The 11,547-nt window shown below is 58.6% G+C and overlaps 2 protein-coding genes across 2 annotated transcripts; both read right to left on the bottom strand.

The window, feature by feature from the left end:
- Positions 1-4,698: 4,698 nt before the first annotated feature.
- Positions 4,699-6,117, bottom strand: LOC104341553 (avidin). The gene is made up of 4 exons (XM_086479974.1): positions 6,046-6,117; positions 5,342-5,552; positions 4,802-4,922; positions 4,699-4,732 (listed from the first exon to the last, which is right to left on the bottom strand). The coding sequence occupies exons 1-4, from the start codon at positions 6,115-6,117 to the stop codon at positions 4,699-4,701; spliced, it is 438 nt and encodes a 145-aa protein (XP_086336100.1).
- A 383-nt stretch (positions 6,118-6,500) lies between these two features.
- On the bottom strand, positions 6,501-8,013 carry LOC147413349 (avidin-like). The gene is made up of 4 exons (XM_086479125.1): positions 7,886-8,013; positions 7,542-7,752; positions 6,932-7,052; positions 6,501-6,651 (listed from the first exon to the last, which is right to left on the bottom strand). The coding sequence occupies exons 1-4, from the start codon at positions 7,955-7,957 to the stop codon at positions 6,606-6,608; spliced, it is 450 nt and encodes a 149-aa protein (XP_086335251.1). The 5' UTR covers positions 7,958-8,013; the 3' UTR covers positions 6,501-6,605.
- Between the last annotated feature and the right edge of the window lie 3,534 nt (positions 8,014-11,547).

Consider the following 11,547-nt stretch of genomic DNA (forward strand, 5'->3'; position numbering starts at 1 on the left):
GTCCCGACGCGACCGGCTCCCTTGAGGGTTCAGCAGCGCCGGCGCTGAGGTGCCCGGTTTCGGGAGCCGGGGAAAGGCAGGGGCTCCATCGCTGCATTTCCAGCTGCTTTTTTAACAGGGAGCTCGGATTTCTGCTAGTTTTTCTGTTTCCACCAAATTCCAGCAGCTGGTGCTAGCGGATAAAAACAGGATGGATGCTGACACGGGGCTGAGGTTTCCCTGGAAAAGCAGGGTACCTCTTACTTCTGCTGCTGACCGAAATTCCCAGCTCTCCCAGAAACCCTGACTCCTTTAAAAAAAACCAAAACCCCGATTCCTTTAGAGGCATGAGCAGGAGGTGTTCTGTACCGGCCACACAACCCAGGCCCTCCTCGGCAACAGGAGGCCAATTTCATTTCGTGTTTTCCTGACTTTCAGTATGTCGCTACTGTGGAAAGGAGGTGGCGCTACCGACGCCTGGGGAGTCACCACACAAAAAAGAGAGGATTTCCATTTGGCAACATCTGTGTGGGACTTGCCAGGGGCTGAGCAGAATATTTTGAGCTAAAAGGTTCATGTTTCTGGTCTGTCGGTGTGCTCCCGTGATGCTGACGCAGGCACCTGCTGGGACATGCATGGGATAGGGGTCGACCTTGGGAACAAGAGAGGGAAGAAGGCGGGGAGGGCAGGCAGGGTCCGTAGCACCGACCTAAGCCAGAGTGCGGGGCCGTGGGTGCGTGCAAGCAGCACACGTGCACACACACCCTGCACTCTGATCCCTGCAGCCTGCAAGGGAAGAACATGTCACGGAGGGTCTGCAGCAAGGAGGAGGGTGGCAGAAATACCAGGTGTCTCCCGCTCCTCTGCTCGATGGAAACAAGGTGCAAGCCGAAAGACTCATTCCGGGCATTTGTATCACCGCTGCCCTTTAACCCGAGGCGTGAGGCCCAGGCTGGCATGCCTTCCTCTCGCAGGCTGGCTCAGAGCTGCTCGCCGTGGCACCGGCACGAGAACACAGAAAGCAACGAAAAATAGCGGCCCTGGGGCAGCGGGGGCCGCGACCGGGGAGCAACCAGAAGTCCCAGTGCAGACACGTCCCCAGTGCAGTCCGGGAGCCAGCTCTAGGCTCTGCGATAGCCCAGCCTTGCCGTAAGCTTTCCGCACGAAGGGCTGCGCTGGCTGGGGCAGGCAGCGCCCGGCAGCAGGAGCGTGTCTTCGGCTGCGACGCATGAGGAGCCCGCTGCGCTCGCCTGGCTCCCCGCCCGCTCGCCCAGAGCCATCTCCCCTCCCGACACTCGGCCAAGCAAGCCACACCGCTGCTGAGCTCCGTGCCGACCCCATCGCCCCCGGCCAAACGCGGGCTCTGGCGGCCGCTCCCTGCTTTGCCGGCCACACCACCGTGTTTTGTTTCGGATGACTCACACCGTACCCACGAGGGCTGGGCCAGGGACTCCAGGTGACATCAGTGGCGTTACGCACCCCGGCCTTGAACCGCAAGAAACAAGAAGAAAGCGAGGACGAGGCCCTGGACCTTCCTGCCGCCACACACAGCTCCTGGGGAAAAGGTCCCGTGGTTCCCTGGGGACGCTCGTGGGCTGCCCGCCCCCCCGAGCTGCGACCTGGCCCTGGCACGGGCCTGCTGCTGCCTGGCCCGAGACAGGGCCCCTGGGTGAGCCGCCCCTTGCTGTCGCTCCTCCCAGGGCAGAGCAGAGGCACAACGTTCAGTTCGGTATCTCGGCACCTGCACAAGCACCCTTGGCTTCCCGGGGGGGCGCAAGGGTGGTGTCGCCTGCACCCCTCGCCTCACTGGGCTCCTGCGCCCCCCAGACCCCACGCTGGGCTCTGCCACCCGAGCTCGGGGTCTGCCCATGCCTCCCGTGGACCCAGTGATCCCAACCAAACCCGGGGCCCTGCCCTGACTTAGCAACCACCCAGCAGGCAGGGCCCCCCCCCCGCAGCACCCAGCCAAGGGGACGGGGCTGTTGCACCACCCTGGCTCTGCTCCGCTTCCTGCGATTGTGCAGCTCCCTGTTACGAAAGCAGCGGTGGGGGCAGCCACTGGCCCCTCGCCCTTCCTACCAGAGAAGCTGTGTGGCTTGGGGGGTTGCGGTGATGACACTGTCACTGCTGGCTTCCTGGAAACCCTAGGGTTTTACTTTCCGTTTCTATTCCCCTGTTTTGCAAGCATGCTGGTTACATTATCTCTTATCCTGTGGGCTGACTTCTTAGGAGACAACAAGAGACAGAGAACTTGCCCCTGTGGGGTGATAAAAGGACAGAAATGAAGTCTTAATCCCTGTTCCCACGTGGTTCTCGGTGGCCCCACGTCCCCCCATGGGCTCCCCCCACCAGGGCTCCCAGTCTCATCCTCCCACTCCCACTGGAGTCCTGAGGCTTTAACCTCACAGGCCATTTGGGGACCCACTCATGGTGCTGGTGACAGCCACAGTGGACGTTTGGGGAGGGTAAGCCCAAGAACAAGCTCAGCGTGGTCAGGGCAGTGCCAAGGACACCAGTGTGCAACGGGGCTGAACTGAGGGGCTGCATATGGATGGCAGGGGTGTGGGTGAGGGTGCAGGAGCAGATGAGGGTGCAAGAGTGAGGATAAGGATGCAGGGGTGAGGATGGGGATGCAGGGGTGGTGCTTGCTCAAAAGCAGGACCACAAGGCGTGTCAGCCAGTTGGGCTCGGCCAGTACAGGCATACGCCAGACCCGCTCTGCTCTGTGCACTCTCCAGGAGCCGGGAGTGCTGAGAGCAGCCCCAGATCCCAGCAGGGAAGGAGGGAGAGGAGCAGAGGCTGAGGAAGGGTAGGGAAGGATGGGCACACTGTGAGAGTAAGAGGATGGTAAACAGGCCATGACACTTTCGCAAGGCACTGCGTGCCTGCTGCCCCAAATCCCTGCCCCATCCAACAGTCTCTTCCCCCAGCAGCTGTGCAGCCCCTGGGCAACACCTTCCTTCAAGCTCTTTGCACCTCTCCATGCCCACACAGCTTCTCCCCGGGGTGCTCAGGGGCACCCTGATACCTAACACACCTTAGCTAAATGGAAGTTCTCACAAGAAAATAATTTGTGTTTGACACGTGATCACTATCTTTCTAGTAATCACTCTGTCCTTGGTAATTGTAGTCTCAAAACTTTAGCACAACATCCTGTCATTGATGCATGTTTGTGGTAGTAGTAGTTTCAATACTTTAGTACATGTGAACAGAAAAGAAGCTGAGAAATATCCTTCATACTGAATGAGACCAGCCAACCGAGACAAGGAGGTATACCACCTGGAATACTCCTCACTGAGTGGACTCTAGAGAAAGGTGAACTCTATGTAAATGATTTCTTGGAAACAATATGAATATGTGTGAAAGTTCCAGGAAAAAACTATGCATGTGTGTATTATTGAATAATACAAGTTCCACTAGTTGTTACATGTGACATGCACGCTAGGTGGACTTATCCCCCGTGCATCTGGCGCCATAAAGAAAGAATGCCTGCCTTCTAAAACTTCAAAACTAAGTCTTAGAGGGTTCTTCTGTGACCGATTTTTATGATATCAACCTGAATTAGGAGCTGTGTGTTACAGTTTAGGGAACTTGCAAGGTATAAACTTCACAAGTTGCTGAAGTGATGAATTAGTGTGCTTACATGTTAGACAGGTCTGTTTAAAGAGCATTGGGCCCCTTTTGAAGTGTTTGTTTCTTTTCTTTTAAGGAGATGATAAAACAAAGTTTAATGTACAGACAACATTGTCCTGTACAAAATTTGAGCACCAGAAAGGAGACTTATCCTGTTCCACCCTCTGGCTGATCAGGCCAACAACCAGTTAGTGGGAAATAGGTGCATATGTACATATATGGAGCTGGGATTCCTCCAGTATCTGGCCTTTGCCACCCAATCTGCCCAGTGGCTGCCCCTGGAGCGCCAGATCCCTCCTCTGGTCCCTCCAGTATCCAATCTGGACTTTGCACCACCCCAGCACCCCAGGCTCCCAGGTCATGACCACGGTCCCCTCTGTGGGGGCTGGCATCCAGCCCTCCCCGATGTGTGGGGACCCAGGACCAAGCCTCGCCCCACAGAGCAGTAGCTGGAAGTGCAGTTGGACGGGCAGAAGGGGCAGGCTGGGGTGCAGAGGTGCAGGATGAGGCCAGGCGAGTGTGCTGACTTGCCTGCACGCGCCTTCCCCCCGAACCCCGGCCATGGGGCATCCTGCTGCTCCACACCAGGGATGCTGCCTGGGGCCACCCACTGCAGGGCCCCTGCGGGTGCCGCAGACGGGTGCGCAGGCAGGAAGGCAGCTGCCGCAGCCCAAAGCCATGGTCGGGAAGTGGGATTACACAGCTGCTGTCCTCCCCTTGTCCCTCAGCCCTGTCCCTCCCAGCCCCGCAAAATGCCACCCTGCCCTCCTCCAGCCACCCCCGACCCCGATCTGCCCAAGGCCACAGCGTGGCTTCTCATACCCCAGGGACACGTGAGGCATGGCTCTCTGCCAGGTGGAGAAAGCTTTATTTGGCTCCATGTAGGGGGGCAAGAAGCTTTGGGAAGGGGTGGCCGTGCCGGCAGGCTGCTGGGAGGCAGCGGGAGGAAGCAGGGCAGGGTGGGGGTGCGTTTCCCAGCCAGGATGCTGGAAGCTGGTGGGAGCCTAGCCCGGGAGCAGGGCAGCAGAGAGCCCCCGGGGATGCCGGGGGACGGCAGGGTGCAGGTAGCTCTGGTCCCCATCCCCATCACTTGATGCGGGTGAAGACGGAGGTGCCGACCCTGTGGGGAAGCCATGTCAGCAGATGGGGAGAGAGGGCTCTGGGGTGGGAGGGCAGGGGCAGGGCTCACCTGGTGGCTTTCCAGTTGTCCCTGCGGGACAGGACCTCTTCCCGCAGAAGCCACGTGGTCTCCAGTGTCTCCTTCCCACGATGGTCCACGAAGCACTGTCCCACAAAGGCGGTGGTGGAGTCTGGTGGGATTCAAGCAGGGCAGAGGGGGGCTCAGAGCCTGCGCCTCCAGACAGGGCAACCCAGGACCCACCTGGTCCTGGCAGACAGAGAGACACCCCCACCACATGCCCTGGGCAGACAGATGGACCTCCCTGCCAGATTGCCCCCTTGGGTGGCTTCCACCTCTCCCGGACAGACAGAAGGGCACCACCCTGGCCGTGTCCTTTGGACAGACAGATGGACACCTCTGCCACCCCTTCCAGACAGACAGCCAGCCCACCCCCCCGACGTCTCCTGTGGCTGGTCCGTGGCCACAGCCAGGGTTTCTCTGGGTGCCTCAGGGGGTATGGAGACCAGCCGCAGGGCACCCCGCTCCAGCATCCCAGCATGGGCAGTGGATCGCTGGCTGCCCTGGGATGCCGTGCCGGGTCTGCTGTACCTGCAAACTGCCACTGCACAGTGAAGCCGAAGGTGGGCTGCCTCTTGGCACTGAGGTGCTGCTGTGCCCCTTGCAGGGGTGACACGAGGATCTGCTTGTTGGTGACCGCCACGGCAGTGTGGTAGGAGCCCGAGAAGGTCCCGGCCGCATCCAGGGCCAAGAGGGTCATGTTGGAGCCCAGCTCGTTCCTCCACAGGCCCTGCAGGTTGCACTGGGGACCAGGCTAGTGTGGGTACCTTGGGAAGCACCGAGCCATGCCCCTCTCCTCTAGCTTGCCTGGGCAGTGGGATGTGTGCCCTGCACATCTGCAGCTGGCACAGCCCCTCCGCATGGCATCTGGGAGTGGTGGCACGGGCACCGGCTGGGCCAGCATCTCTCCCTGCTGTGCCAGGGCAGGGCAGTGTAGAGCTGGGGGTGCTGGGTACCCCCCATAGCAGGTGTAGGTGACCAACACTACCCCTGGGCATGGCACAGCCAGAGCTGGCAGCCCCCTCGGTCACACACACTGCACCCTGGCATGGCACAGCATGGCACAGCAAGAGCAGACAACCCCTTGGTCATTCACACCCCACCTCAGGGGCAGCACGGCACAGCACAGCACAGGATGGCACAGCCAGGGCGTGCAGCCGTTCAGCTTGTCACCCTGCACCCTGGGGGACAACGTGGCATGGCATGGCATGGCCCAGCACCCAGGCTGCCCTTACCTTTCTGCCAGCAGCAGTGCAGGCGCTGAGCAAGGACACGGCGAGCAGGAGGCAGGAGCTGAGGCTTCCCATGGCAGCAGTGGTGGCAGCTGTGCACGGCGCCTGGGCTCTGCCTGTGCTGCTGCACTGTGCCCGCTCGGCCCCTTTTGTAGCAGAGGGGGCTGCGGCTGAGCAGCGGCCGCCCATGCTGGGCCTCCTGCCAAGGGCCACCCTGCTGGGAGACAGGCCACCAGCGACCATGCCGGACTGAGTAGGGTCCTGCTCCCCCGGGCAAGGTGGGGGTCCTGAGGGGGCATGACGGGGTGGTGGGGGCTGTGATGGAGGAGCCCAGGTCGTGGGGGTGGGGGGTCACAGCAGGTGATACACACAGGGGTAGTGACAGGAAAGGCTATGTGATGCCATGTGGGGGGCCGGGGAATGTGGGCACTGAGCCGCGACACAACAGGAGCCAGGTGCATGTTTGCAGCGAAGCTTTATTGGGAAAAGGAGGTTCTGGGGCAGGAGCACGGGGCTTCACACATGGCACTGTCATCTGCACAGGAACCCCCATGCTGCCTTCCTCACTCCTTCTGCAAGGGCAGGCGAGTAAAGACGTTGATGCCAACCCTGCAGGGACAAGAGGGACGAGACGTAAGGGTGGGAATAGCAGCCTCACATGGGGCAAACGCACCCTGGCAGTGCCGAATGCCCACCCAGCCCCATTTGCCCCCCCCCAACTTTTGTACCTTGACAGGACCCCTGGGGAGGCCGTACATGAGCACCCCGTGCTCAGTCACCCCTACACTGGCAGCAGCTCTGTCGAGTGCTGAGCACCATGGGGTGGGAGAGCCCTGACCCCTCAGGGGAAGCACTGGGGACCTGCAGAGGGCAGGGACAGCAGGCTCACCTGGTGGCTTTCCAGTCATTATTGATGTTGTCCACGCGTGACCGCAGGAGCCACATGGTCTTCAAAACCTCCTTTCCATCCTCATCCACGAAGCACTGTCCCGTGAAGACGGTGACGGAGTCTGTGGGGACAGGGCAGGAGGTGGAGGGGAGCGTGGCTAGGGTGACAGGTCAGTGCCGAGCCATGGCCCTGCAGCCTGCTCAGCCAGGGGACAGTAGACCCAGGCTGTCCCTGCCCTCTGAGGACAGTGGTGATGGGGTCAGAGGGCTTGGGATCTTGCAAGGAGGTGGGCAGACAGCAGCGAGATTCAGCCCCCATGATCCTCTGCACCCAGGGACTGGGAGGTGACAGCAGCCAAGGACCTCTGGGGTCAAGGATGGGGGCTATCAGTGACAACACAGGGGATGGGAGAGCACTGGGGACACTGCAGGGGAAGGCAGGGGATCATCAGGGGCACTGCAGGAGAGGGCAGAAGAGCTTCAAGGACAACACAGTGAGGGCAGGGGAGCTCTGGGGATAGCATAGGAAAGGCAGAAGAGGTCTGGGGACATCACAGGGAGGGTAGGGGAGCTCTGGGGACAATGCAGGGAGGCTGGGAAGGGAATAGCACCTGAAAAGCTCCAGTTGACCGTAAAGCCGAACGTGGGCTGGCTCTTCTGGTTCGTACGGTGCTGGGACCCCTGCAGCGGTGACACCTGGATCTCATTTGTGGTGGCTGTCACGGCTGTGTGGTAGGAGCCAACGAAGTCACCTCTTCCATTCAAAGCCCCGATGGTCATGTTGGAGCCCAGGTCATTGATCCAGCTCCCAGTCAGCACGCACTGGAGTGGAGGGAACTCAGTGTTGGTGCCAGAGCACAGCCTGGGGTGGGCAGGGTGACAGGAGCAGGCACTGCCAGCAGGGAGCCACAGCCCTCTGCCCACCCTGCCCCGTGCATCCCAGCCCTGCCGTTACCTTTCTGGCAGAGAGGCCGGGAGCCACCAGGGCCAGGCTGAGCACCAGGAGGAAGGGAATCGCTTGCACCATCTCTGCAGCAGGCAGGCGGCTGGCGTACCTGGGGATGTGCTCCTCGAAGGGTTCTGCTGATGTGCCTGCTCCCTCGCCTTTTTATTTCTGCCAGGGCTGTGGGTGGCAGCTCTGGACAGGGCGTTGTGCAATCTGGGTGTTTCCAAATTTGCAGTTCCCAGCCCTACGAGTCACCAGGAGGCCCTGGCTCCTGCAGGTTGGTGACTGCCAGGACGGGTGCTCGGCTGGGGAAAGTCCCTCTCAGGGGCTGTTGTCCCTTCTGCCACCTATTTGCCACCCTGCTGCCATGCCCAGGCTGCATAGGGGTGCCAAGGAGCCTTAACGCGAATGCACCCCAGGATCGGCTGCAGCACATGGCCTCACCCTGCTCCTCCGCACCAGGCATCCTTGTGCAAACCCACCCAACAGCAGGCTCCTTTGGGGGCTTTGCTTTGTCCCCCTGCCAGAACTGAAGCAGTTGCGGATCGGGCTACAAAGCGCCCGGTCTCCTCTTGCCTGAGGCTGGTGTGAAGGTTTGCTGATGTTTTCACAAACTGCCTTTTGGTGGAAGGAAATGGTTTTGTTTATGAAAAGCAAACATTCCCCAAATATCTTGGGATGCTGCATTTTAATGCTGACAGAAATGGTATTTATGCAGGGCTTCTGAGACTACTGTAAGTACGTATTTGTATAATTCCCCTTATGATATAGTTGTTGCTGGCTGGGGAGGCTGAAGTGGCTCTGCTCACACCAAATTGTCTCACCCATTCCTCAATGATTTTCAAGGCAGTCTCCTAAAATACCTGCTTTAATTCCCGCCACCATCACAGCAAGAGCTGGTAGAGCCCTGTATTCACCAGAAAACGCTCCTTTTCCTAAAATGGAGACAAGGCAACTCTTTGCAACATTTCACAGATACTTCTACTTTCCCTTTAATCTCACATTTGAGCCTCAGTTTCTCTCAGTCAGTAAAATTCATTGCTACCCCAGCTGGGGAGTGCTGCATTTCTGCTGCTGGCATCTCAACGCCCTCCTCTCCTCTCTGCAGGAGCCCCACAGCCCTTTCACACCCCTGCCTGCAAGAGATCCCTGGCCAAAGAGCTGGCTGCCCGCGGGAAATTCCTGCCCCAGTGTTTGCCTCCCTCTGTCTTAGAAACGAACTGCATAACAAGTTCTGTTTTCACAGGCAGCTGCCCGTTGCTTTGGCTGCTTTTTCAACGGGCAGGTGCCGCTTGGAGCATGGCCGAGGTTCGTGGTAATGAGCACGGCCGGTCTGGGAAGGTTGCAGGAGGGGCAGCCATCAGCCCCTCGCCATCGCCTTGGTTCAGAAGCTCCTGTGGCCACTGGTGGGCACAGGGATGAGCAACACAATGTCTCCATGCTGGCATCACTGCTGACGGCAACCCGCAGCCCATTTACAGCTATAGATTTATTTTAGCATCATGCATGCTGACAGCCCATAACCTTTATTTTTCCTGTATTTAACGATCCCTGTCCCAGCAGCGTATCTTGCCGGTGCAGGGATCAGCTCAGTGCTCAAGGAGGTATACTTCTTGGCCAATCTCAGCCAAGTCAAAAATAAAACAAGACAAGAGCTGGGATATCTCCACGGCGTTTGCACCCTCCAAGGGGCAGCCACTGAAGCGTCTCGGGGCTGGCAATCATTACCAGGGCTAAATCCTGCGATGCCATGCCTGGGCCCTGGCACAGCAGGGCACGGGCAAGGGAGAATAGGCAAGCAGGGAAGAAGTCCAAAGCACAAAGTGCTGAAGAAGTTAAAAGTCAGCAGGGCTGTGGTTTAAACCCATGTATGTCAGGGGTCAAGAAAGGGTTAACGAATAATAATAAGAAAGGGTTAATGAATAATTAAATATGCTGCTCGAGCTGGCATTGAATCAGCCTTGAAAAATACCAGTACAGGCAAATGTTAGAGAAAAACGTAACTGTAACAAGAATTGTCCTCCCAACCCACAGCAGCGCCCGTGCAGGAGTCGCTGAAAGCTGAGCCTCTCAGGTACAAGTTTTATTGAGGTGATAATAGTCAAAAGAGGAGGAAAGAGCATAAATATCCCTTGATACAGACTGAACACCCCAGCCTTTGAAAGAAAATCCACAGGCAGTCTCTCACCTGGGATTAAGGAGCGATGCTGACGGGTCACACCAATAAAACCCAGCCAGGTCAGAAGCTGTGCTGGCTTCAGTATCTGCTTTCGTCCCTGCCAGCTGGATCGGGATGTCACCATCCTCAGTGGCTGCCAACACAAGACAAATGGAAACAGGCAGCCCAGGTGAGCCACGTCACCAGAGCCACCAGTGTCCTGGCTGCCCTGTCCCCCCACAGCCTCACCACAGTGACCCTAAGGGAGGGCACCTCAGTCCCTCTCCACCAGCTGTGGGCTCTGCCATGGGAGGACATCAGCTGGTCCAGGGGGACCGCATCCGGGACAACCTGCCTGTCCCGGATAGCATTATTCCTCTGCCCAGGCAGATGCAGGAATGCTCCCCCAGGGAGCAAAGAAAAGGCTATTTGTCAGCCACTGGCAGCAGCAGGCCACCGCAGCGATGCCCTGCCTGCACCAGCTCCCAGGTCAGGCAAGGGCTAGTGGGGGGTGGTCACAGCAGGGAGGACAGGCTGCTTCCCACTCCAGCCCTGATAGATTAAGTGAGGGCTTTAGAGCAAAAAGCTCTAAAGTGGGCAGAAAAGGCTTGTAGCCAAATCTGGGGGCAAGGCCCCCTCCTACCCCCCCAAACCAGTCAGGTGCAGCCTTCAAATGCTGAGCTGGCAAAGAAGGGAGGAAAAGGAAGGAAGGTGCCCAGCCTCAGGCCAGAGATACAATTTGGTCAAGGGCCAGCCCTAGGGCACTGCTGCTCCCCACAGAGGCATTTTCCAGAAGCATGCTAGGCTCCTTGCCTTCCCCTGCAAGGGGCAAGTCTCACCCACTATCACATCATGGGGAAGTCACATTTTGCTCCTGTTAGCAAAACCCCATGAAAGTGAGGCTGTAATCGGGGCTTGCCTCCTCCCTGCAGCCCCAGCCCTCCATCCCAGCTCAGGAAGAAAAGGGGGAGCAACAGGGCCTCCCTCCTCTAGCTTTGTCCCATCACAAAGAAGACACACAAGAAGGAGAGACATCTGGACAAATTTATTAAGAACTTAAAATGATTCATCCTCTAAAATGTGGTCTGCTGCCCACCCTCGGTGACAGCAGGGAGGGGTGTCACAGTACCAGACCAGGACCTGCTGCTTGGGCTCCGATTGTCACTGGCCAGGGAGTATGGGCTCCCCTGGGGATTGTATCCTGCCACAAGCTCTCCTGGGGCTGGTGCCTGGGGGCAGGGCTAGTCTGTATTTGCAGTGTCACACAAGAAGGGACAACTACAGCATCCACGTGCCTGCATGCACCAGTCCAATGTCCTCACACACAACTGCACATTTTTTGCCCTGCAGGCCAGCTCCCACCTTACCTAGTCCCCTGACTGCAGGAGAGAGGTCTCCTGTGCTCAGTACCAGCTCTGGTGGAGGATGGCTGGGGGTCCTGCAGGCTGTCAAAGCCCTGAGCGATGGGGAAGGGGAGGCACAGGCTTCAGCAGTGCCTTCTTATGCCATCCCT

Source organism: Leptosomus discolor, chromosome Z (assembly GCF_034619465.1).
Source record: "Leptosomus discolor isolate bLepDis1 chromosome Z, bLepDis1.hap2, whole genome shotgun sequence".
NCBI lineage: Eukaryota > Metazoa > Chordata > Aves > Leptosomiformes > Leptosomidae > Leptosomus > Leptosomus discolor.

Bases quoted from the DNA above. Each gene is read 5' to 3' on its own strand.
- LOC104341553 (XM_086479974.1), bottom strand. From the start codon at position 6,117: ATGGGAAGCCTCAGCTCCTGCCTCCTGCTCGCCGTGTCCTTGCTCAGC. The intron at 4,923-5,341 runs GTACAGCAGACC...GAATCCCACCAG, and splicing joins TGTGCAGTGGCAGTTTGCAG to ACTCCACCACCGCCTTTGTG. The intron at 4,733-4,801 runs GTGAGCCCTGCC...GCTTCCCCACAG, and splicing joins GACAACTGGAAAGCCACCAG to GGTCGGCACCTCCGTCTTCA.
- LOC147413349 (XM_086479125.1), bottom strand. From the start codon at position 7,957: ATGGTGCAAGCGATTCCCTTCCTCCTGGTGCTCAGCCTGGCCCTGGTG. The intron at 7,753-7,885 runs GTAACGGCAGGG...CCTCCACTCCAG, and splicing joins CCGGCCTCTCTGCCAGAAAG to TGCGTGCTGACTGGGAGCTG. The intron at 7,053-7,541 runs GTGCTATTCCCT...CTGTCCCCACAG, and splicing joins GGTCAACTGGAGCTTTTCAG to ACTCCGTCACCGTCTTCACG.